Genomic DNA, 27,575 nt, shown 5'->3' with positions numbered 1-27,575 from the left:
GAGAAGCTGGTCCTAACCCTTGGTTAAGGATGAGGTTATTCTCTAGCTCTCTTACCGGGGCAGTTTTTGAATGGTACAGCAACTTACCGGCTAATTCTATTCAGACTTGGGATGAGATGGAGGAAGCGTTCCATACCCAAATCTACCGAACAGAGACAGAAGCTACACTGGCAGACATATCTCGATTATCTCAGTTGCCGAGTGAATCGGTTGAGACTTTTGTTGCCAGGTTCAGAAAGAAGAGAAAGAGAGGAAAAATTCTTCTAAGGGTACTTGGTACAAGGACCCTAATTATGAGGTATTCTCGGCAGAAGTTGCAAATGAATTAGAAGTTGACGTCGCAGAGGTTAATATAAAAAAGCCATACGTTTGTGAGGCATTGGTTAAACCTAAACCGACCACGGGGGGCAATTCATCAATGTCAATATCAGCAGCAAGGAAAGGTCCTGCCGATACCGGGAAAAGTTATTATTTCGACTTGTCGAAAACAGATCAAATTTTCGATCACTTGATGGCCGATAAAATGATATATTTGCCTAAAGGGCATAGGATTCCATCGGCAAGTGACTTGAAAGGAAAAGAGTATTGTAAGTATCATAACTCTTGGAACCATGTTACTAATGATTGTATTATTCTACGAGGTGTATTGCAGAAAGCTATTGATGAAGGCACTTTAAAGTTCCCGGAGAAAACTCCAGAGACCATGAAGGTGGATACTAATCCGTTTTCAACAATCACATCTACAAATGTAATAAGCTTAGCCAAGCCAGAGAATTGGCAGGAGGAAGAAAAGTTATCTGGTGAGTTCCTTTCGTTAACTGCGACACCTAAAAAGATGGCAGAATTGCAAAAGCAATTAAGGGGGGCTCAATTAGCCTTGATTGATAATGGTTGTTGCCCAAATTGCAAAGGAAAGCAATAACCAAAGGAAGACGTGCCAATGGAGGTTCAACCAAAGAAGAAAGGAATTCTTGAGAGGCTTACTTTCCTGTTGAAGCCTGGGAAGGAGCTTCGACAAGGTGATTCCAGCAACAGCCATTTGAAAGCAGGAAGGCCAACTCGGCAAGGTGATATATCTAGCCGATTTCATTCCCAAAATGGGCATCCCAGTTTTAAGAGGCAGTCACCAGTTCAGTCAGAGATTTGGGTACAGAAAGGAGCTAATTCATATAGAGTACGAACTATGAAACCAAGGATAGACTCGATTGAAGATAGATGGACTCGAGTTAATCATCCAAAGTTCCCTAAAGCTCAACAATCTCAGAATAGGGTTCTAACTCGATCTTAGAAGCATAGAGAACAAAGGAGAAGGGCTGAGAAAAAAAGAAAAGCTGAAGGAGGAAGCAAAGCAGTGCAAGCCGAGGTTATTGGCATTCCAGATAAAGATAACCCGGATGAAGAGCATCAGCCGACGTGGCCTAGACATAACAATGAATTCAGAATTCAATTTGGCAGTTTCCCAGACGAGATGTCATGTAACATGGCATTTGTATTATCAACAATGTTCCAGGCTCCATCGGCATCAAATACAAATATTGAGAAGAATGAGAAGGAAACTCAGCCGATTCGAAATTTATCAATTCTTTCCTCAGAATCGGCAGAGAAGGTGGTTTTTGAAAAACCTCTGTTAGCAATGACTCAACAGCTTAGGCCTTTGTATGTTAAGGTGTAGGTAGAAGGTCAACCTATTAATCAAGTCTTGGTAGACAATGGCTCGGTTTTAAATGTTATTCCAGCAAACACATTGAAGAAACTCGGCAAGAGTATGGAAAATGTTATTCCTACTGATATAGCAATTTGTGGTTTCAACGGAGGTTCTACCAGCACTAAAGGGATCCTTCCTTTAGAAGTAGAGGTTGGAGGTAGGTCGTCTTATGCGGCATTTTTTATTATTGAATCCACGGCTTCCTATAATTTGTTATTAGGCCGTGATTGGATTCATCCGAATATGTGCATCCCATCATCATTACATCAGATGCTGATTTTTTAGGATAGAGATAAAGTAAAAATAGTAAATGCCGATGATAAGCCATTTGTGGCAAAAGTGTATTCGGCAGATGCTGTTTTATATGACGAAGAATGTGTTCCTATCCGGTTTGTGGGAACAGGAGCCGATGGAAGACCAACCTCGGCAACCATGAGAAGAAGTCTTGCCGATCGTGAAATAGGCAAGTTGTAGCAGGAGAATTATAGGCCGAAGGTAGAATGCCCTCGGCTTGCTATAATTGAAGAAGTTATTGATGGAGACGAAACTTGAAAGGGAAACTGCTTGGCAGCAGGCCTTTAGGGCCACTTGCATCAGGCTTCAAGCGTACATCGCCGAAAAACGGCTAGAGAAAGAAGCAATAATAGAGCCAGGACCATCGGTCAATCTTACTGAAATCGATCGGTTTAGTAATGAAAAGTTGGATGCAATTCAGTTGGAAGACTTGGAGTTAGTGCCAGCAAAGCTCAACGATCTTAAAGTAGACACTTATGATCCTTTAAAGGAGGTGAATTTAGGCACTGACACAGAACCTAGACCTACTTATATTAGTGCACTGTTAGAACCAGAATTACAAGCCGAGGTTATCGGTATGTTGAAACAATACAGTGACTGTTTTGCTTGGAGCTATGAAGAAATGCCGGGTTTATCCAGAGATTTGGTGGAACATCGGTTGCCCATTAAAGATGGCTATAAGCCATATAAACAGCCACCTCATCGAATGTCTTAAGAAGTAGTAGACAAAGTCAAGATGGAAATCGAACGATTGTTGGATGCTGGATTCATTCGAACTACACGGTATGTTGAATGGTTATCAAATGTTATCCCTGTTATCAAGAAGAATGGAAAATTACGTATATGTGTTGATTTCTGAAACATAAATTTGGCAATGCCAAAAGATGAATATCTAATGCCGATAGTCAATCAGTTGATTGATGCGGCTGCAAAGCACCAAATTGTATCTTTTATGGATGGACACTCAGGCTATAATCAGATTTATATAGCCGAGGAAGACATTCCAAAGACAGTTTTTAGGTGTCCCAGATCGATTGGAACTTTTGAATGGGTGGTAATGCCTTTTGGGTTGAAGAATACTGGGGCCATATATCAATGAGCCATGAATTCTATTTTTCATGATATGCTCGGCAAGTTTATGGAGGCGTACATTGATGATTTGGTGGTAAAATCAGCAACAAGGAAAGAGCATCTAATCTACCTCAAAGCATCTTTTGAGAGGATGAGGGCTCATAAGCCAAAAATGAATCCAATAAAGTGTGCCTTTGGAGTATCGGCAGGAAACTTTTTGGGTTTCTTGGTTCATCAAAGGTGTATAGAGATCGATAGGAATAAAGCTAAGGCGATTATTGATGCTAGTGCACCAAGAAGCAAGAAACAGTTGTAGAGGTTACTTGGACAAGTGAATTATCTTAGGAGATTTATTGCTAATACAGCTGGGAAGTTACATGTGTTTTCCCCGCTACTTAAGTTGAAGCCGATGGAAGAATTCAGATAGGATGATATTCATTAAAGGGCATTTAACCAGATCAAACAATACTTGTCGAGTCTTCCTATCATGATGCCACCAAGGAAGAAATGGCCGATGAAATTATACTTATCGGCTGCTGAAGAATCCATTGGAGCTATGTTAGCATAAGAGAATGAAGCAGGAAGCGAGCAAGCAATATATTACCTCAGTCGAGTTTTAACTCCAGTCGAGTGTAGATATACACCGATTGAGAAATTATGTTTGGCCTTGTATTTTGCAGCAATGAAATTAAGAGTGTATGTGTTGCCTGTTTTGGTTTATATTGTTTGCCAAACCGATCTTATAAAGTATATGCTATCAAGGCCATTAATCACAGGCCGGATTGGCAAGTGGGCTTTGGCGCTAATGGAATTCAATTTTGCATATGTTCCACAAAAGGTAATTAAGGGAAGAGCATTGGCAGATTTTCTTGCTGATCATCCCTCGCCCGAAATTGAGTAAGAAGTATTTGATGAGCTTGACTCGGCATCCATATTCATGACTCCATGGACTTTAATGCTCGATGGGTCAAGTACTAGTGAAGGCTCGGGTGCTGGTATAATGATAATATCCCCAACAGGGAATCAAATCTCGTTTTATTTCTTTTTGGATTTCAGGTGTTCAAATAATCAAGCCGAATATGAAGCATTAATTATCGGCTTGGAAATTCTGTTGGAAATGACAGTCAAAGATGTCCACATTGTGGGAGATTCAAGTTTAGTGATTAATCAAATCTCAGAAGACTTTAGATGTTTGAATTGGCAATTAAGACCATTCCATTCGTTGGCAACCCAATTGGTTAACCAATTTCACAATGTGACTTTGGAATATAGACCAAGGGCCATGAATAAACTAGCTAATGATTTAGCACAGACAGCTTCAGGAGTAAGGGTGCCGAGTGGAATGAAGGAAAGAGTAATGAAGATTACACGCCGATCTCTTCCATTAGCTGAAACAAGAAATCAAATTATGGAAGAAGTCTTTGCCACTGATGTTGCCGAATTGGATGATGATGATTGGCGAATTCCTTATATCTTGTTTTTGCAACATCCAACTTCTGAAGCCGATCAAAGAATTAAAAGAAGTGCAGTCGATTATGTGCTTATGGATGGAGATCTTTATAGAAGATCGGTTGATGATGGTTTATTATTTCAGTGCATTAGCAAGTTTGAAGGTTTGAAAATTATGGCTGATGTACATGAAGGGATATGTGGAGCTCACCAAGCTGGCATAAAAATGAGGTGGTTGATACGCCGATATGGATATTATTGCCTAAGAATAAGAAAAGATTGTATGACTTATGCAAAAGGTTGTATAGACTGTCAAAAACATAGTCGAATGCAGTGGGTCCCAGCAATAGAAATGCAATTACTAGTTAAACCATGGCCTTTCAGAGGATGGGCTATGGACAAGATTAATCCACCTTCATCAAAGGGTCATCATTGGATTATTCTAGCTACCGATTACTTTACTAAATGGGCAGAAGCCGAGGAATATGTATCGGTAACTCATAATACCGTTATACAATTTTTGGAGCGACATATCTTTCACCGATTTGGATTATCGGAAACAATTGTTGCCGATAATGGATCTGTTTTTCGAGTAAATGAAGTATTACAACTTGGCCGTGATATGCAGGTGAAAATGGTAACTTCAACACCCTATTATGCTCAAGGGAATGGTCAAGCCGAGGCTTCAAATAAAGTTGTTATTGAAATTATTGAGAAAATGATAAAAGACAAACCAAGGCGTTGGCATGAAACTCTTTCAGAAGCCTTTTGGGCCTATAGAAACTCAAAAAGGACAAGTACGGGAACAACTCCATCTCGGTTAACATTTGGTCATGATGCGGTGTTGTCGATGGAGTTAAACGTTAAATCGGCAAGGGTAGTTTTGCAACATAATCTCATACCTGCTGATTAAAACGAAGCTATGCTTATTGAGTTAGAAGATTTAGATGAAGTCCAGAAACTTGCTTTGGACCACCTTATGGTTCATAAAGCAAAAGTAATGAGGGCTTACAATAAAAGGGTGAAGTTCAAGTCATTTGCAGAAGGCGATATGGTGTGGCAAACAATCCTTCCACCTGGGAAGGTGGGTAGAGTTTATGGCAAGTGGTCACCTACTTAGAATGGTCCATATTTGGTTCATCAAGTATTACATGGAGGCGCTTACAGGTTAAAAGATCTAGATGGTGAAATCTATGAGAGACCAATAAATGGAAGGTACTTGAAGAAATATAATCCAACTATTTTTGAACTTATGGAGGAAAAGAAGACCTCCACTAAGTAAAAAATAGATTGGATTGTATTGTATTGTTTTGTTTTATGTTATTTCGTTTTATGTAAGTTATTTTGAAGCAAATAAATCAAAATAAAGATATAGTAAAATGAAATTCCGAAGGTCATTATACCAAATATTGTCCAAAACATTAAATCAAACCCACGAAAAGTAAGATTGTTCAAAACCATATTACAGTCCTTTGTAAACAGATAGTTCTTGTTATAAGAAAAATGATCAAGGTTGGGTAAAGTTTGTGTAAAAAACTTCAAATTTGGCCTTGAAACCGGCCCAGGAGGTAATGGTTTGTTGGAGCTTGGTCTCTGCTTGCTTTTTAGACCGCTCCAATTGAGGCAATTGGGTCTGTAACGCCTTGAATTTGGGAGCAGCAGTTTCAGCTTGGATTTTTAATTCCATCACTTTTTCATTAAGCTGGGTCTTGTCTAGCTGTAACTGAGCAAGCTCGGTTAAAAGTTTCTTCTCTCTGATCTCTAGCTCAGCAGCTTCTTTCTTCAAAGATGAATGGAGTTCTTTGCCCATTTTCAAAGTTTTGGCCAGCTTTTCCTTTTCTTGGGTTTGAGCAGCACAATGGTGGAGGGTTTGAGTAGACTCGGCATAAGCAGTCATCATAGAAGGGACTTGAAGTTGGAAGTTCTTGAAGAGAGCTTGGTCACCTGAAGAGAATCTTGGGTAACTACTCAAGAAGGACAAGGTTTCAGTTAACTCATTTTTGAATGAAGGGGCTAGAGATAAGTCTTGTTGCACCATTTGGGACAGGATTTGGATGGCTTTTGTAACTTCTGGGGGTGTGTCAGAGGTTTGTTTAGGTGAAATTTCAGGAAGTTCAAGATCAGGTGGGTCAAAGACAGAATCAAATAACAAGTTAAGGGTTGCAAATGGAGAGTTTGGGTTGGTACTGACAGGATTGGTTGGAATAGCCGAGCCTTGTTGTACCTGAGATATGCCATAGCTATAATAAGTTTATAAGAACAGGTTATAAAAGAAATGTATAAATACATATATCATTACTTACTTTATCAGAATCTCCGACCTGTTCATGAATTGATGCTGCAGCCAAGGGTGGAGAAGGCACAGGGGACCTTTATTTTTCACTAACTGATAACTCAATTTTCTTTTCTTCTCCAGCATGGTCTGCAGAAATTTCTTGAATTAATTTTTGTTTAGAAGAGAGTGGAGTTTCCTGAAAACAATGCCGACTTAGTTATATTATAAGGAGAAAAGGTAATATACGAGGTCAGGCAAAAAAAAGAGATTACACTGGGAGAGGCAGCAACAGGTTTCCTTTTCTTGGATATAACCTCTTCGTCATCCTCCTCATCATCATCATCAATCAGTTCAAAATGTCTTTTGGCTCGTGACTTTTTGGGTTTTTTCCCCACCGTTTTCTTTCTTGTTGTTTTCTGAACAAAAGTGTTAGCAAGAAAAGGGGTATGCATCAAAAGAATAAATATATAATTTAGTTATGGGTGTTACCTTAGTAACCGAGGATGGAGGTATGCTTTGAAGAGGGAAATAAAAATCGACTTGAGTTTCTTCAGATTTGGTGGATTTCTCTGGGGCATTGGAATGAGTACCCGAATTTATGATTAATAAGCATATAAACCAGATAGAAGTTCTATGGAAAAGATAAGGATATATAAAACTTACTTGGCCGAGAGCGAGATCTAGTCCTACCTGCAAGAGCTGTGGGAGGAGGATGAGTTGGTGCTGTATTTGTTATTTTCTCTGGTTCAGGAGCAATAGAGAGGGCTATGGGTTCAATGGAATCCAAACCCTGAAAGTTAAGGGAAATGAACTTATAGGAGCCAAGGAGAATGCACACGAGCTGACTGGAATCCACGGTCTTGGTAAAAGTGATGTAGGATGTCCACCAATCCTCAAACTTTGGGTCAGTACTGGGTTTTTCAAGGAAGGGTTTATACTGAAACCCTTGAAGAAGTTGAGTGAATCGATTAGACACATCTTGAACCTGTTCACTGTTGGAGAGCTTCACTCACCGATGATAGTTCTTGTTGTAAGAAAAATGGGGAAGTAATGGGATCATCTGCGTTAATCCAAATTGCCGAGCTAACTGCGCTGGGTTATAAAACTCAACCCCAGTTCGGCTCTTGGGTAAATTGGGAGCAATGGTATTACAATGTATATCTCTTGCGACCAAGAAGTGGCCCCATGAAGAGATATAAAGGTCAATCTGTTCAGGAGAAGACTCGGCAGTAGGGGGAAACAACCAAGATGGAGCTAGTTGACATTTGGAAAAAGGAAGGAATTAGGATTGAGTCCTGATCTTGCACTGATGATAGAAGAATTGAAAACAGTCATTAAAGGAATAGTCTTTGGGTTTGACTCTAGCATATCCAAATGATAGTAAAGGATCATTTGGAGCAGGTCGAATGGGAGAGGATAACTCAGGGAAATATGTATATAGCCAGAACTGATATAACCAGAATGGACCTCCAGATCTTACAAAGTTGGAAGTAATAAGGTCGGATAAGCCTCTATACAAAGACGCTAACAGGAATGGAGCTAAAGCCATAGGTTTCCCTTTGGATAATGCGATAGCCAATTGGGTAAGGTCCTTGGTAATCTGGATAGCAGGAGCACACAACAAATATCTACACAGCCATAGTAGTAAAAATCTTATGTGTTCTTGTTCATCTACGTCAGTTCCTTCTTCTCCTAACATTTCTTTCAAGAATGGTCCATGTGATTACACAAAAGGTTTAGCCCATTTCTGTTCTAGGAAGTAAAAGGAGGTTTTTTCATCTTGAAGGAGATAGTTGATTTCATCTCCTCCAGGTTTTAAACCTGTTAGAAAGCAGACGTCCCTCAGGGTAGGGGCCATCATGCCACAGTGCAAGTGTAGTGAATTGGTTGTGGGGGACCAAAAGTGCAAAGAGGCAAAAAATAATGCTCGGTCAAAAGAGAAGGGAATCTTACTAAGCTGAATGAGGTCAAAGATACCCATCTTTTTCCACTGCTCTCCTTTTGCTGTTGATACACGATCCACCCAATCGTTCCATTAGAGCATTGATGGATGCCAATTTCTAATAGAGAGAGTTGGTCGGTCTCCTTCCGCTGTTAGATAAAGAGTTTTGGAATAAGGAAGGTGAGGTTTGGCTTGTGGATAAATTGAAGATAAGGAAGGGGGAAATCGAGTAACAAACGCTGGCCAAGTCCCTTAACATTTTCAGAGATATCGATTAACGTATTGGAATTTAGTTCGCTTTGATCTAGGGTTTTGATCGCTGATTTTGTTAGTTGGGTATGGCCATGTCGCTTCTAGAAATGGGTTTTCCAAGTTTAGATCAGTTTGTTTCATTGGTTTTGAAGTCATGTTGCAGAAAAGGTTCCGTTAGAGAGAAGATTGGAGAAGAAGGGTTTGTGGTAGAAAGAAGAGTCTGCAAAAGGTTATGGGTTATGGAACAGCCGTGTTTGGTTGAAGATATGTGATTACGGCGATGATTAATGAGTGATGAGATGGTTATCATAATCGATATGTGTTGGGAAGCGAATCAAGATAAAACTGATAGGGTTATTAGATATATACAGAGTTATGATGCAACGGGTGTGTTTGAATTTTGGAAGCCGAAGGGTTAAAACGGCTACCAAAATTGGGGGGCATTGTTGACACCCATTTTGGTATTTGGATTGCTAACCTATCTTCGGCCTAGTCATGAAAACTAAATACCCTTGATACCCGTTTTGGTAATTGGGTTCTGGCCCTAATTGGATTTGATGAGCAGTGAAGCATTGGGCCGAGAGAATATAATGGGCTAAAACATGTGACAATGAGGTTGGGCTAGGAGGTATGTGGATTCGCAAATGATTTGGTTTCTGGCTGGGATAATGCAATGCAGTTAAGATGTTGGGCTATACACATCACATGGATATGGATTACAAGAGAAAGGGCAATGACGTGCTACACACAAGGGCATCACCGATCATATAGATTATATTTGAAATACTTTTGAATTTTATGTTGGATAAGATTTATATGTTTACTAGGTTTTAGTTAAGAATTAATATTTATCTAGGAACTTTAATTTGAATTTAAATTCAGTATTTAGTGATGAGGTAGAGTTTTATTGTAATTAGAATACTTATTGGTAGGAATTTGTTTCTAATAATTTCTATAAATAAACAAAAGGCATGCTGAACTAAAGGCCCAACACCCTCAGAATCAATTTAGTTATTTGTTTGCTTTTTCAAGCACTTTTCCTAAATAGCATCCTTGCTATCTCTATCTCTCTCTCTATTTCAGTCTCGTTCTATTTCTCTCCCTATATCTCAGTCTCTCTATCTCTTCTCCCTATCACCTTCTATATCTGTTTTTCTCCCATTTCTATTCTTATATTGTTACTATAATTTATTTACTAGTAAAGTCCTTTTAACTAAGGCAATATTGAACTCATTTAGGAGTTTATTTGTTCTCTATCTCCTATAATCGCCTGAAGTCAACATTCCCTAAGAGACTATAAGTTGACAACTCACAATTGAACCATATATTTGGTTCTGGCACGCCCGCAACTCATCAATTTAAGATCGGCTCTAACCAACCGATTTTAGGGTCAACAGAAAGATAAAAAGACCCCAAAGGAGGCCCAACAAACAAACTCATGGTGTTGCTTCATTAGACTATAGCTCAGCTCTTACCAAATCCTTGATGTTTTTTGAAGCTCAAAGATCAGGAAAGTTACGACCAAACCAACCTGTCAAATGGCGAGGTGACTCGGGCCTAAAAGATGGCAGTGATGCTGGGGTTTGATTTTTTTATTTTGGCCTCCTATTTGGAAGTAGTGGTCTGATATCACTGTTAACCAACTTCATTGTCATTGTTCTTAATATCACAAGCTTCATTGTTAACAGATTAATCTAGTGGGGATATTATGATGCTGGAGACAATGTGAAGTTTGGATTTCCAATGGCATTTACAGTGACAATGCTTGCACGGAGTGTGGGGGAGTTTCGACCAGAACTTGCCGCCAAGAAGGAGCTCTCGCATGCTCTTGAAGCCATCAAGTGGGGGACAGACTACTTCACCAAAGCTCACCCACATCCTAATGTAGACTACTTCATCAAAGCTCACCCACGTACATCCTAATGTTCCTTACGGTGAAGTGGGAGACGGTGGCTCCGACCATGCATGCTGGCAGAGGCCGGAGGATATGACGACTCCCGGACTTCTTACAAGATTGATGCACAGCATCCTGGATCTGACCTCGCAGCGGAAACTGCAGCTGCTTTAGCTGCATCTGCAATAGCTTTTAGGGAATCAAAACCTAAATATTCTGTTAAGCAGGCTCATCATCCATGCGAAGCAGGTCTCTTTCTCATACAAACATGCATGAACATGTACAAGACATGAAATGGTACTATTTGATATTACATTATTAAAATGACATAATATACATTTAATAATTTTTAGTAAATAATAGTTATATATTACTATATTCTCATATATAGTTTACTTTTGCAATCTAATAATAGGAAAAAAATGACTTGTATTATTAAAGATTAAATACAGCCAAGACAAGACAACAATGATTTTATATATATCAAAATGAATGTGAAACATAAATTTGTTTGGACCTCTACTTTGGAGCCTTTGGGCTGTTTGTTATTCTATGGTTGTAATGTTTGTAACTCTTTGGGCCTATATTGGGCCTTCTTCCTAGCCTTCCTCGGGCTAACTTGTACTTTCACTATTAAATGGAATTTAACTTTACTTTCCCCAAAAAAAATAAAAATAAATAAAAATAAAAATTTGAATGTGAAACAAAGGAGATCCACAAACATGTGGAAATACTAAAAGGATCAATATTTCAAAGTCAACTTTCTTCGATATGCTTTATTTTCCTTCTTGGTCGACTCTTGATTTATTTCCTCAAATACATATTGTCACATGATAGCTAATTCTTTTTCTTCCATGGTACCTGTTCCAATTTGCTATAAATAATCAAGGCCAATACCAGAACAGCATTACAGTGGCTGGAATTATAAGTTTCTAATCTAGTAGTGGATACCAGGTAAAATCAAATTATAAATGTACTATATATATATATATAATGTAATTACCATTCTGTTTCTAAGATTAATTGATTAATAAACCAAGATATATATGGTTACCATTTTATTTGTCCTCCACACAGGATGAACTGATATGGGCAGCTGCATGGTTACACCGTGCCACTGGAAAACAAAGATACATAGATTACATCACTCAATCTGGGAATTCAGGCGGCACCAGATCCATGTTTTCTTGGGACGACAAGTGCGTCGGTGCCCAAGTCCTCATTGCAAAGGTAACCCCTGGTGTATTGGAATCTTCTGCAGCACAGCATACTTGTTATAGACCTATCACCTCACACATTAGAGGATCTCTTTGAAACCCTACTTTATATATGCAAATGACATTACATGATATATAATATTCTTGCATATTTGTGTATATATTGCTAGAAAACCCAATATTGTGTTTCTATGCTTAGATGAGAATTTTATTTTTGGACAGCTTCTTTTGGAGGGAAAGTTTGAAGGGAATCAGAATTTTGGGGCTTACAAGAGCCAGGCTGAGCAATACATTTGTAACTGCATCCGAAGAGGAAGCAACAATGTGGTGAAGACTAGTGGAGGGTTATTATGGTTCCAACCATTTAATAATCTTCATTACACCACTGCATACTGCACACCTCAAGTGCAAAAAATATTCCTAAACTATGACATTTGTGCAAATAGATCATATTTATAAAAATTGAATTAAAATGCCCTTAGCAAAACAATTTATAATATATATATATATATATATATATATATACACACACACATACAAACATAGACGTCGCTGGGGAGGGAGTGAGAAGTTGATATCAACGTCGCAGGGGAGTGGAGGAGATAAAGACGGAGACGTCGCCAGGGAGGGAGGGGGAGGTATATGTTGATTGGGATCGCTAACAGGTCTCAGTCGAGCAGGCGAGATGGAGAACTCGTCAAGCTTGGAGAGAGGTAAGGCGCCGGCGGGGATGCACTCGAGTCTCGAAGAGAAATGTCTCGATCCCTTTGGCGATGAGGGTCTCAGCTGCGAAGGAGCCGGTGGGGCCGCTGATTACGGCGGCACCTTGCGGTTGGAGATATGTGGGTCAGATTTCTCTCTCTCTAAGAAATCGATCTCACTCTTTTAGAAATCGCACTCAGCCTTTCCGTTTCCCTCTCTAAAATTTCAGCATTTGGAGTTACTGTTTTATCATTTATCCTCGCAATAACATATATATAATTGTAAAAATTTGTGTATATAAATGTATATACACATATCCATATTTAACGAGAGACTGATTGATGATTCAAATGATTTATTTTATATTACTATTTGTTTTATCTTTATTGGAGCAATTTGTTGATTGATCTCTCTCTATATTTTATTCCATATCTAGTTTGTTGGAAGATGTATATCAAATTTACAAGATAATATTCTCTCTCTTTTTTTTTTTTTTTTTTTTTTTTTTTTGGATAATATCTTTTGCTTTACTATATTTTTGGTTATGATTTGATTTAAAGAATATCTGAAGGATTTTTTTTTTTTTTTTTTTCAATTATAAGAATACTGGGTCTGTACAGCTAAAAGTACAAAGAATTTTCCCCCAATTGTAGAGAGACAAATTTTACACTCCCAATAATCTTTAACCTCTTTTTCCCCTCAATCCCCCTTATTTATAAACGGTTATAACCACCTCTGAGCTGGGCCTTGTTTTCTTTTGTCTGGACTCGACTTCTTTGATCTTAACATGGGCTTCTGCAATGACTTCCTGGATCTGGGCCCATTCAGCGTGGACTTGCTCCATCCCAGCCATCCATACCCGACCCGTTCTTTACAGTATGAATCATACCAAGCTCGGGTCATTTTTGGTGTCTTCATCTGCCCCCAGTAAATTCTCCCCTCGTTAATGAGGGTAAGATTATTGAAAAGACGCAATCTTAGTCTGACGGCTCGGAGCGATGACACGAGGAATCGAACGACTGGCACAAAAACCCAAACTTTGAGATCTGCCACTTTTTGCCTTGACCTTTTTAATTTTGTGTTGCCTTTACCTCTTCTCTTTAAAAACCCCGATCCTTTCAACTTTTATCTTTCTTTAACATACCTTGCTTTTATTCTCCGTTGCCTTCCTGCACTTTCCGGCGATCCTTCTTCAATTTCTCCGGTGAGTTTTTCCTTCACGATTTTGGTTACTGTGCTGTTGTTGTGTACACCACAAACTTTCAAGGTCAGTTTTTTTTTACCACTTCTCTTTGAAAAAGACACCTTTACTGTCAAGGACTCATCCCCTTCTCTATGGCTCCACCAAATCTGAACGTCATTCGCTTCAAGAATAACATTCCCAATGACGTCTCTCTCAGGGTCTATCCAACAAACTTAGATAGGAGATCTGGTGAAGGTCTCCTTCCTGGGGAGGTTTTATTCTCTGCCGTCCATTTGAACGTCGTTAGGTTCCCTTTACACCCATTCTTTTGTTACGCTTTCAACAAATTGGGGTTCTGCCCTCTGCAGGTTAACCCTAACTTCCTAAGAGTAATTTCAGTCCTCCTGCTCTTGAATTGTGATAGGAGTCTCAACCTTGACATCATCGACCTTCTCCTCTGCTACCGAATTAATAAAATTAAACAAAATGATCTGTACTATCACTTTTTCCCTATTGACAAACGGTCGATCTGCACAGATAAGAACTCGTTTGAAAAAAGTTGGAGACAAAACTTGATTGTGATTAGTGGGAATTGGCGGACTCCGCTCGGCCAATCTTTCTCTATCCCTTCTTCCTTTGGAGTATGCTCTGTCTCTGGCTACAAAAAACTGAAAACACATCCCACTGAATGCCATTGTGAAAGTTGCCTTCCCCGTTTTTATACTTTTCTTTGTAGATGCCTTCAAATTCCTCATAATGAACTAGTTTATAGCGTTTGCAGGGCCAGGCTAGACATCTTGCAAAAGAGTGTGCTGAACAACGTCCCTTCAGCTACAGATTTGCTTACATCTGACAATCTTTCTGACATCTCTCTTTTAGGGTCTATAATGGAGAACATTCAGATTCCATCTTTCAGCAGGATGAGGCATTCTGCTCCCACCCCTTCTGCTGCTCTTGCTACCATATCCTCCTCTACACCTGCCACCACATCATCCACCTCTGCTGTTTCTGCCCCAGATCAAGCTGTGGTTACTCCATCTGTGACCCAAGTCACAAATCGTTCTGTTGTTGGGCCTTCTGAGCTCACTCATGCTGAGAACCCTGGTGTGGATCATCTTGCTGAAAATCATCCTGATGCTCCCATCATTACGCCTTCCAACATCTTGTCTGATACTTCTTCAGAGAGAACTTAGGATGTTAGAAATTCCCAAAACAATGGAGGACCAGCTAGTGTTGGTCTGTCAGAAAAAAGTTTGGGAAAAAGACCAATGCCTGAGGGCTGTTATGACCGGAATGATGTCCCACCAGCCCGGAGGACCAGGATGGCTTTTTTCAGGGTTACTGAACCATTGTGTAATACCCCTAATTTTAAAAAGGATATTTTTGGTATTTACATTTTATTTTTGGATTTAATTGCATTTTCTTTATTTAATTGTTTTATTGTGGTAGTTAAATTGAATTAATTGAGTTATTTTTAGTTATTGACTTGGAATTAATCGTTGAGTGTATTTAATTATTTAAATTATTTAGTTGATTTTTTTTTTTATAGTTAATTGGTGTGTATTTGATTTAATTATTTACATGTATTAGTTGACTGTTATTAATTACTGTAATTATGTAATTGTTTAATATAGTTAATTTACGGTTTATGGGAGCTGGTGTATCGTGACTTAGGGTTTTAGGTTTCAAGATGTAGCCGCCTTATTAATTTACCTATTGAGATGTTTTATTCTTGGAATACAACTAGAATTAGGGTTTATAAGTCTATAAATATACATATGTACGTTCTACCTAGGGTGGTAATCAAATGAAATTCCCGGAGTGAGAGACAAAGAGAAACAGAGGGAGGAATTGGAGAGAACCACAGAGTAACCTTGGTTGATTATTAAAGCAGTTCAAAGAGGAAGGCACGGGGTGTTTCTGGGTTAAACCAAAGTACTAGAGGAGCAGACTTGTAGTTAGGACACAAACGTATCTTATAGAAACTGTGGAATTAGAGTTTCAAATCTGAAACTCAAAGCAAGTTTCTGATCTTCTCTTTCCCAGGAATTTGTGTTCTGTGCATGCTTAGTTACACTCCAGGAATTAAAGAAAGACTTAATTACATTGTTTATACATGTTGAAACAGTTTCTAACATCATTGAAGTTAATCTGTTTAGCAGTAGTTTGCAAGTTCAGTTTGAAACTTTGATTGTCGTTGTTCTATAAACTGATGTTTATTTCCATTCTTGTTGATATAACTCTGTCTTGTGATTAATTTGGGATGAGGATAAGACTTTAAAATCTAAAACAAAACTATTTTTAAAGACTGAAACCGCCGGAGTCGAAGATGACAAATGCAGATTAAGCCAGGGCTCTTAGGGTGAGTAGGCTCCAAAAATGGAGGGAGCCTGCTCCTAAAACACTAGAGCCGGCTCCCAAGGAAGGGGATCCAGCTCTCCTAGTTTGGAGAAGGCTCTGTGAAACTCAGAACCTTCTCTTTCTCTTAATGGTGCGTAAAACTGAAATTTTATGTTCTGTTTGGCTGAGTCTGAGTTTCTGGAATGGTTTAAAGGCTGTTGTGTGATGTAATACACTGCTTAAGATGTATGAAATAATTAAGAAGCAACCTTAAATTCAGAATCTAGGACATAATTAACATCAGTTTGATCGAAGGTCTGTATATGGTTAAGGGAGCAACTGTGATACCCCTAGATTCTAGAGCCACGGGTGATCAAGTCCGAGCATAGATCCGAGGGATACCAAACAATTAATATATAAACGAATACTGATTACAAAATAGATTTACGAAATAAATATTAAAGCTGGAAATAATACTAAATTTAAAATCCTCCAAATGATAAAGATTAATAAAAATCCAAATCTCCAAAATAGATATAACTCGGGAATCCATCTAGTGGACCCCTAAAATCCAAACTGAAATAATCAGCTGAAGACAAAATCATAATCTAGAATATAAAATGAAATCCTACATTATCAGAGGAGTGAGTGTCTGTATCTGCTCTGCACGTCCAAGCCTTAGCCCTGGAACTGACAACACCTGAAAAAATAAAGGAGTGGGTCAGGCCCACATGCAAGTCCTATTCTACTACGATCTAATCAGAAACCCGATACGCAGATACATCCAAGATAGCTCAACAATATCTAGAGTAGTCCATATATATATAATTACACACTATAGGACGCTCACTAGTCCAAGTGGTACGTCTCAGCCTGAGTAGAGATACCATGCAAATCGCACATACTGTGGTCATGTGTATCTAGACTTACCAGGGAGCAGAAACCACCGTCCAGTTATCCATCCTAGGCGATATACGCACCCTAACCATGGTCCTGAGACTCAAGCTCATACCCTGGCACCATAACATAAATATATAAAGTCCGTTCAAGGTGTGTCATTCAAAAGGTTTATTGACCTGACACCAACTTATAAGTAGGACTTAACATTTTGCAGTTAATCCATCTTATTTCAAAATAGGTAGGACTTAGTGTTTGAACTAATCCATCCCCAATATGCCACCGTCCCATACCGGTGCATATACATACCTCCACATAATAAAATTGATTAAACAGTATTAAGCAATTCATCAATTATACTCCACACTATGCATCAATATAAATTAATACATATATATCAGTATTAGGCATTAAATATAGGGCCTAAAAATAACATTCCAATAATGTAAACTGCTAAAATAATCTAAGCATTTACATTCTCCAACTTGTCCATAAATTGATGCAGTTAAATAGCAAACATATATCAATTTTTAATCCAAACAAAGCATAGGTAATTTTAGGTAAGTCACTATACTTATAACTCCATCTAAATATGATTCACAACTTTAAATCATAAATAAAAACAATCTCCAATTTACAGTAATAAATTTCTTAACCATAACAGTGCACAACCTACGAGTTTTTCCCCAAGTTCACCCCACTCCATTCCTCAATCAAATTATGAATTGATGTTTCCCTATTGTTTTTATAGGTTTACAACATTCCTACACATGATTTAAAATAGTTTAAACCAAGTAGAAATACCCTGTACCGACCAAACAGACCCTAAAAATACATAAATGTGTGTTTCAGAGGAAGAGAAGGCTCAGAAAAATTTAGAGCCTTCTCCAAAATATGGGAGCCGGCTCTAAGGCCTTGGGAGCCGGCTCCCTACATGTGGGAGCCGGCTCTTGCATTGTGGGAGGCGGCTCCCTCCTTTGGGAGCCGTCTCTCTCACCCCTAAGAGCCGTCTCCCCGTCTCTGCTTCGTTTTCCTCGACTCCGGCGTGTTCCACGACCTCTGTATTTGTTTTAATACTTGCTCTAAGGTTTAATTAGTGTCCTACAACAGTTATAAAGCATTGACATGTATCAAAGACATCAATTAAACAAAGCTTAAACTTAAACGAAGCATGCATCAATTAACCGAATTGAAAGAACTTGTAATACAGTTTAATTCCAACAAAGCTATTTCAGTTTACCCAAGCCTTTGTAAATCTTTTACTACGTGTTCTATTATTCAATCAATGTCCCAGACTAATTTTTAAAACATCAATATGCCTCAAGGTTCTCAATTAAACATACTTTAAACACAACAACGGTATGAACCAGTTAACAGAGATTACAGAATTTCGAATATCAATTTAATTCAATGGAACTAAAAATATTTCAAACATGCAATAAAGACTTGTTTTAGCATCCATTAAAGCCCTAGAGTCTACCTAGGCATGCACAAAACATGAGTTAAAGGGAAAGAGCTAGAACAAGACTTGCCTCCGATTTCAGTTCAGAAACCTTTAAACCTCCGTCTCTAGCAACTCCGGCGACCTTAGTTGTTTTTACTGACCTTCGTTGCTCCTAATTCAATCTATGAGCATGCATCAACACCTCCTCCTTGGTTCAGCCCTTGACTCTGAGCCAACCCTAACCTTTCTTTCTCTGTTCTCTCTCTGTTCTCACAACTCTCTGTAGGACTCTGTTACGTGAATAGGGTTAACCAAAACCCTTGGCAGACCTATACTTATATATTTATAGGTTTTAATTGAAACCATAATTTAAATCCTACACCAACCCTAAGTCGGCTACGTTCAAACATAAAACCCTAGAATCCATCCACTACCTAAGTCGGTTAGCGTTTTTAAATTTATACGTGCATGTACAAGAGAAATACAATTTAATAGTTAATGCAAGAAAATAACTTTAGACAATCAATTAAAGAAAAACAAATACACAATTAATTGAATTAAAATAAAATAAATCAAATAAGCAAATAAATGAAATTTAAACACCCAACTAACACATTTAAATCAAATAATTTAACAATTAATGCAAATACACACTTAATCAATTTTAAAATGCAAAATAAACAGTTAATTAAATACCAAACCTATCCTTTTGAATTTAGGGGTATTACAGCAACTGACTTGTGTTGCAAACTGATTTGCAATTTGATTTCTTTGCATGATCTTAGGTTTTGAATCATGATCTATAGTTGAGTTATGAACATTATGTTACTTAAATACATGTATGCTTGGTTGGGATTGACTGATAGCTTAAATCTGTTATATATCTCAATTGCTACAACACTGTCTGGAGGAGATTTGATTCTTTACATGTTCTTAGGTTTTGAATCATGTTTTGCAGCTCTGCTATAAGCATCTTGTATTCAATAATGTATATGCTTGGTTAGAATAGACTGACGCTTAAGTCTGTACATAAATGTATAAATTATGGTACTGTTGGGAGAAGCAAGTTGCATAAATCTGTTTTATCAGTTTAATGGACTGAAACTTGGATTCTAAATCTTTCAGTGGAGGTATGACTTAGTTACATCAATGTTAATTATACTATTTTTGTCAACTATGTAAACTGGAGGATAGTATGCACCGGTATGCGACAGTGGCATATTAGGTATGGATTGGTTCAGACACCAAGCCTACCTAATATGGATTGAGGTTCGGATTAACACTAAAAGTTAAGTCTGACTTCTATTAGTGTCAGGTCAGTAAATAACTGAATGACATACTTGGATTTCTGGGATGAATTGTTACACAGATATCGAGCTACTATATCAGATGGATGATATTCTGTATCAGAAGGACACGGACTTTATATATTTATGTTATGGTGCCATGGTATGAGCTTGAGTCTCATGACCATGGTTAGGGTGCATATATCGCCTAGGATGGATAGCTGGATAGAGGTGTTGTTCCCTGGTAGGTCTAGGTACACATGACCACGTAATGTGCGATTTGCATGGTATCTCTACTCAGGCTGAGATAGACCTATTGGACTAGTGAGTGTCCTATAGTGTGTAGTATATACATATATGGACTACTCTAGATATTGTTGAGTCTATCTAAGATGTATCTGTGTATCGGATTCCTGTTTGGATTATAGTAGATCAGGACTTGCATGTGGGCCTGACCCACTCTTTTATTTCTCAGGTGCACGTCAGTTCCAGGGTTAGAGTTCGATCGTACAGAGCAAATACAGACTTTCATTCTACCGACTATGTAGGACTGCTTACTTATTAGCTGTGGATCGTATTTTTAGTATTTTTCATTTACAGTTTGGATTTTTATTAGGGATCCACTAGATGGATTCCCGAGTTGTTAAACTTATGGAGTTTTGGATTATCAGATTTGAATAATTTTATTTTAAGGATTTTCAATTAGCATCCCTTCAGTTTATTATTTTATTTCTTATTTCATCTTGTATTCTATATTCGGTTACATATTAATTGTTTGATATTTCCCTTGGGTTTGGGCCAGGGTTACATATTAATTGTTTGATATTCCTTCAGTTTGTCTCGGATTCGAGGGGTATCACACATTGCCCCCAGCTCGGTTTTTTATTCTATAGGGTGAATCAGCCAGAACCTTTGATCCAACTACATCCGTTCTTCCATGGCGACCTTTGCTCAGCCGTGAAGATGGCTCAACCATTGGCCCTACCGACTCTATGTACAAGGACCCCTTTACCTCCTTTGCTTTTTATAAGGGTTTTTGGACCCCCAAGGACCTTAAGATTCAGAACAAGCTATCTTTTAGTGAGATGTTCCAGCGGTTCCTAACTACTGCCATGGAGGTAACTCTTCTTCTTATTGAGATATGTCTCCTTTCTACTTTAACTCTTTAGTAGCTAGTCTGACTTGAATTTCTCTTCCTTTGCGCAGACTCTATTCGGGATGCTTACCTTCCAAAAGACCAGTGAGACTGTGAACAAAAAACTCAAATCCCTCTCTGTAGGTCTTAAAAGGTCTATTGAAGCAAAGAGCCGCCTTGAGGTCAAAGTTGCTGAGCTTGAGTCTAAGCTGAGCGAGTCAGAGAATGGGGTTGCTGCCTTAAAAGTAGAAAAGAATGATCTGGCAAATGAAAGGGACATCCTTAGAGCTGAACGGGATACCCTTAAGGCTGAACGGGACTCTCTTCAGGATGAAGTTAATGTTCTGAAGACTGAAAAGAGCGTTGCACTGACTGAAAGAGATTCACTGAAGGCTGAGAAGGGAGACCTTCAACGTTCACTTATTGCTGACCGTTTGTCTCATGTCGACTCACAGGAAAAGCTCTTAAGCAAACGTTCTTCTTTGCTGAACATGATTGGCAAAGTTGAAGGGGGTATGAAAGCTCTTCTTGCCCGCTTCACCAGAACCAGTGCCCTCTAGTATTCTGAAGGGTATAGAGACGGTTTTATTGACCGTTCTCCCCCTGAAGGTGAATCAAGTTCTTGCGCTGGTCCAGATAAGTTGGACGCTTCATTGGATATCCACTCACCAAACAATTACCAAAATCCTCCCTGCGACCCTGTTGAGAATATATTTATCAAGTGCAGAGAGGTTACATCCTCAGGAGTTGTTCCACCCTTTCATCCTCTGAATATTCCTCCCATTACAACTATCATGCCCTCCTCTTCAGTTGCCTCTGATAGACTCATGCTGACTGGGGGGTGATTCAACTTGATTCTCCCCCCAAGAATGATGGTGCAGCTGTGAATGGAGAAGACCTCAATGGCCCAGAGGGTAATGATGGGGACAACAACGAGTCATAGCCTGGAACTGACATTCTGTAGTCTTTTTTTTTTTTTTTTTTTGAAGAATGTACCTTCATGTGTCCTCAGATCATCAAGTTATATATCTCAGGATCTTTTTGTAATGAATGACAATGCTTACTTTCAGCACAAATTCCATTCTTCAAATTTTTAACCTTGTTGTCAATTTTCATAAGTGTCTGGCGTTCAGCTTGATTGCCATTTGGCTTTATTTTGTTTTGAGCAAGTGTTTGGCGTTTGGCTCATAGTGCCAGCTGCCACTGACTTTGCTGAATGCCTAGCGCCCGGCTAGAACGCCACTTGCTGCTTGGCTTTATTTTATTTTGAGCAAGTGTTTGGTGTTCGGCTCATAGTGCCAGCTACCACTGACTTTGCTGAATACTTGGTGCTCGGCTAGAACGTCACTTGCCACTTGGCTTTATTTTATTTTGAGCAAGTGTTTGGTGTGATACCCCCAGATTTTCGAATGCAAGTTAGCCAGGCCCACGCCCGAATACCCGGGGATATCAAAAACAAATCAGCAATAAACAAACACAGAGTACAAAAGAATAAAGAAGAATAAATAAAATACTGACAAGAAACTAAAATGATAATCTAATAATAAATCTCAGAATATATTTCCATTAATTAATAAACTCTTCTGATACAACTGATCCTCCAAAATACAACTCAGGAATCCATACTGTGTAGACCCCTAGAAAATTCAAACTAAACAAATGACAGCAATAATTGCCTAAATAAGGAAACTGAATCATAAATGAACTCCTATGTAGCATCGGAAGAATGAAATAGACTGATCCCCGCTCAGCACGAACAACCTCTACTCATGTCGAATACCTGAAAAATAACAGTGGGTCAGGCCCACAAACAAGTTCTACTCTACTACAGTCCAAGCAGAGATCCGATACATGTATACATCCTAGTCAATCTAAACAGTAACTAGTAATCCGTATATATATATATACACACTAAAGGAACCTCACTAGACTATAGGGTTGTCTCAACCTGAGTAGTAGGTAACATGCAAAACGCACATATTGTGGGCATGAGTACCTAAACCTACCAGGGTACACAACTACACTATCTCTAGCTATACATCCCTGGCGATATACGCGCCCTAACCACTGATCCTAAGACTCAAGCTCATATTGTGGCACCATACTTATATATATATAATTTAGTAATCATCCTATCTAGTATAAATTAATCCTCCATAAGTCATTCAACTTGTTCAGCTGACCTGACTTAAATATAAGTAGGACTTAACATTTTAGTTAATCCATTCCCTTATATAATAAATTAATCCTCCATAAGTCATTCAACTTGTTCAGCTGACCTGACTTAAATATAAGTAGGATTTAACATTTTAGTTAATCCATTCCCTTATATAAAATCGGTAGGACTTAACTGATAAGTTAATCCGTCCTTAAAATGCTACCGTCCCATACCGGTACATTAAACCACATAATTCAACAATTGATGTAACGATTAAGGAAATACATCAAACAATCCAGAAATAACTATGATAAAATGATATCAAGTTATCACAAAATAAAAATGACTTATTATTTATTTAAGCTTCCTATATCATTTGTCTTACACAAACTGAATCTTATACATGATGATATTTTATTATACCGTCAAATAAGCATTCCCCATATCCAATTCATCCTACACATTTAATATCAATTGCTAAAATATTTTAAAAGATTAAATCTATTCGTTTGTTTAAAACATTTAAATAGCAAGCATCATTATGATTGAGTCTATTTAAATTTATTTAAACCCAAACCTAGTTCCTATTTAATGTTCAGGAATCCTAAGCATGTTTCTACGTTCCATCATTCCACATATATGAAAAATACATAATTTAAACATATAAAAATTCACACCGAAAATTAAATCAAAATCATGCATTTATCAATTCATAACACAAGAACAGATATGAACCAATTTCATAAAACCTATGTTCTAATCTAATTAAACATGCATAATTATTTAATTTTATGTGTTTAATAAATCCTGAAATTTCCTAGGCATGTACAGAAACACGAATCAAAGGGAAAGAGATAGAAGAAGAACTTGCCTTAAATTTTCGGATCGAAAGTTAAACTTCTTCCTTGATCTTCTCTCTACAGGGTTTTTCTCCTCCTTCCTTCCTTTTCCTTCTTCCTTCTCTAACTCTTTCTCTCTCTAAAATATATCACGTGAATATTTCTAACCCCCTTTTATAACCTATAGCTATATATTTATAGGCTAAATAAAATAACCCTAACCTTTTTTCCAATCCAAGTCAACTTAAACAAAATAAAAAATAAAATATTAAAAAGGTAAGTAAAATATGTTATGTATATAATTTATGTATATCTTTATTAAATAAATAAATTATACACATCCCATTATTTATTAATGGATTATCCAATAATACTTAAGTTACCATAATATTATAAAGTAACTTAAAACATAACACGTATCAAATCTATATATATTTTTATTATTTAAATATAAAACATATACATCAGATTGAATATTACTACCCAAGTTACCATAAAAGTAATTAATAAATTACTTTCCCTTTTATATATATTAAAAAAGTAAGTAAAATATGTTACATATATAATTTATGTATATCTTTATTAAATAAATAAATTATACACATTCCATTATTTATTAATGGATTATCCAATAATACTTAAATTACAATAATATTATAAAGTAACTTAAAACATAATACATCAGATTAAATATTACTACCCAAGTTAACATAAAAGTAATTAATAAATTACTTTCCCTTTTATATATGTATATAATATATATCTATATATATACATGCACAACTATCCATGGGTAATAATCCATACACATCCAACCTCCTATCCAAGTAATCCATGTGACCTAATTGGTTGGCCCATGACTACTAACCATAACTATAAATAAAAAATAATAATAAAATAATAAAAGAAAAGAAAATATTTAATTTACAATTAATCAAAACACCATTTAAGCACATAATCTAATTAAACAATTAACACATGGACAAATACAAATAATACATAGATACATAATTAAATAATCAAATAATACCTAATTCAATTAAACACATAAGCAATTAGTCAAATAATCAATTAAATAATTAAAAATAAAATTAAAACAAATCAATAAATACCGAGACTATCCTTTTAAAATTAGGGGTATTACATTTGGCGTTCGGCTCATAGTGCCAGCTACCACTAACTTTGCTGAATGCTTGGCGCTCGGCTAGAACGCCACTTGCCACTTGGCTTTATTTTATTTTGATCAAGTGTTTGGCGTTCGACTCATAGTGCTAGTTGCCACTGACTTTGCTAAGTGGGAAGGATGTCAATTCATTTTTGAGCAAAGTAAACATCTTTCATATAACTTGGAAATTTCGTACACTTGCAGGTATGCAATTTAAAACGTGCATATTGTTTGAAATTAAACTATACTTCTACTGGTAGTACCTTTTCAGAGACGTAGCATTCCATGGCTTACTGACCACCCTTCCTGCCATGGTTTCCAAGACGTATGCCCCCTTCCTATGACCTCTGCGATTCTGTGTGGACCTTCCCATGGGGAAAACATCTTTTTGACTATCCCCACCTTCCTTTTCAGAACCAGATTGCCAAAGGCGAAATCTTTGTGCTTTACCTTCTTGTTATGGCCGTTTACGAACGTCTGTTGATAAGAAGCAAGCCTTATTGCAGCTGCATCCCTTTTCTCCTCCAGCAAATCAAGATTAAACCTTAGCATTCTATCATTCTGCTCTTGATTCCATGCCAAGCTTCTAATGGTTGGAACCAAGTGCTCGACTAGCATCATTGCCTTGGTGCCGTACGCCATAGCAAATGGGCTCTCCCTAGTCGGCCGTCTTGGGGTTGTTCTGTAAGCCCACGAGACGTTCGGAAGCTCATCTAACCATTTTCCTTTTTTATTTCCCAGATTTTTCTTAATGCAAGCAAATATTGTCCTGTTCGTGATTTCAGCTTGACCATTAGCCTGGGGATGACTGACTGCTGCTAACTTCTGATTGATTCCACATTCTTCCAGCAGCTTTTTCACTTGCTTGCTATCGAAATTGATTCCGTTGTCCATAACGATTGACCTTAGTACACCAAAACGACAGATAATATTATTCCAGATGAAGCAACTTACTTGAGTTTGGGTGACACTAGGGTACGGCTCTGCTTCCTCCCATTTGGTGAAGTAATCAGTTGCTAGTAGAACGTACTTGTTCTGCGATCTTGCGGTCGGCAAAGGGCCAACCACATCCATCCTCACTACGTGAAAGGCCATAGCGTGGCAAGTCTTCAGGTGGTTGGTGTATCAATGGCCCGAACCTCTGGCATTTATCGCATCTTCTAGAAAATTCTTCTGTATCTCGTGCCATGTTTAGCCAAAAGTACCCTTGTGTCATTGCTTTGTGTGCCAAAGATTTTCCTCCTGAATGATTTTCGCATACATCTTCATGAATGGTTCGTATAATCTGTCTAGCCTCTGTTGGGGTAGCACACTTCAAGCATGGGCCCGATAAGGACCGTCTATACAACTGATCACGCACAATGGCATACTTTGCAACGTTAGACCTGATTTTTCTTGCCTCATCTTTCTGTTCGGGTAGTACACCATTACGTATGAAAGCCATGATCGGATCAATCCAGCTTGGCTCATATGGTATAAAATTAATATGTTGAGCGCTCGGATCAGGCAGTTCGTCAAAAATAGATGGCTGGACCAACACGTCAACCGGGATGACCCTTACTAAAGTCTCTCCAGAACTAGATGCACTACAGGCCAAGCGGTCGGCATCTTCGTTATACTCCCTCGGCAATTGGATGAACCTAATATGATCAAAGCCTTTCGCCTCACGCAGAACCGCAGTTCGGTATGCTTCCATGGTCTTATCCTTGGTTCCATATTCCCCAGTGGCTTGCCGAATGATTAGTTGTGAATCACTATAAGTATTTAGATTCTTGATCTTCAGCTCTTTAGCCAACTTCAGCCCAGTTATTAACGCCTTGTATTCTGCCTCGTTGTTGGTTGCGTTGAACTCAAGTCTTATCGCTTGGCTCAGCGTGGTGCCTTCTGGTGTTTGCAATTGGATTCTAATCCCTGCCCCCATTTGATTTAAAGAGCAATCTACAAAAAGCTTCCATAAGGAGCAATTATAATCTTCCACCAAGTCTTCAACATCACACTCAAGTAGGAAATCTGCCACCGCTTAACCTTTGATTACCGTCCTGGGTTCGTATGCAATATCAAATGAGCTCAATTCAATGGCCCATTTTGCCATTTCTGATAGGTCCGGCTTATGTAAGATCATTCTTAAAGGAAAGGTTGTTAAGACGACAATCGGATGGGATTCGAAATAATGTCTGAGCTTCCTTTTTGCGTTGACCAACGACAAGATCATCCGTTCGTGTAATGACCTAGCTCCTCATGGATCCGAATCATTAAACGGGTCCTAACCCGGCCCAAAAACATCCAAGGGTAAAATGGTAATTTCACGTTAAATTAAATGTCGAGGT

At 38.0% G+C, this 27,575-nt stretch overlaps 1 protein-coding gene and 1 pseudogene across 1 annotated transcript; both read left to right on the top strand.

Moving 5' to 3' along the window:
• Window positions 1–2,735: 2,735 nt before the first annotated feature.
• Window positions 2,736–5,432, top strand: LOC132272978 (uncharacterized). The gene is made up of 3 exons (XM_059774030.1): window positions 2,736–2,838; window positions 3,751–3,967; window positions 4,127–5,432. Exons 1-3 carry the CDS (start codon window positions 2,736–2,738, stop codon window positions 5,430–5,432), a joined length of 1,626 nt encoding a protein of 541 aa, XP_059630013.1.
• Window positions 5,433–9,080: 3,648 nt separating this feature from the next.
• Window positions 9,081–15,177, top strand: LOC132272977 (endoglucanase 14-like; annotated as a pseudogene).
• The last annotated feature ends 12,398 nt before the right edge of the window (window positions 15,178–27,575 follow it).

The sequence above is a fragment of the Cornus florida genome, unplaced genomic scaffold (assembly GCF_030987335.1).
Source record: "Cornus florida cultivar Cherokee Brave unplaced genomic scaffold, ASM3098733v1 CherokeeBrave_3.0.0_Hap2_Chr09, whole genome shotgun sequence".
Lineage (NCBI taxonomy): Eukaryota > Viridiplantae > Streptophyta > Magnoliopsida > Cornales > Cornaceae > Cornus > Cornus florida.
The sequence above is the reverse complement of the archived record's forward strand: the minus strand, read 5'-3'. Positions and strand labels throughout refer to the sequence as shown.

What these genes read in the sequence shown, in the direction of transcription:
- LOC132272978 (XM_059774030.1), top strand. Translation starts at nt 2,736, where the DNA reads ATGGAAATCGAACGATTGTTGGATGCTGGATTCATTCGAACTACACGG. An exon ending in CAAGAAGAATGGAAAATTAC is followed by an intron (nt 2,839 to 3,750) that starts GTATATGTGTTG and finishes TGTATTTTGCAG; the next exon opens with CAATGAAATTAAGAGTGTAT. An exon ending in CATCCCTCGCCCGAAATTGA is followed by an intron (nt 3,968 to 4,126) that starts GTAAGAAGTATT and finishes TTTGGATTTCAG; the next exon opens with GTGTTCAAATAATCAAGCCG.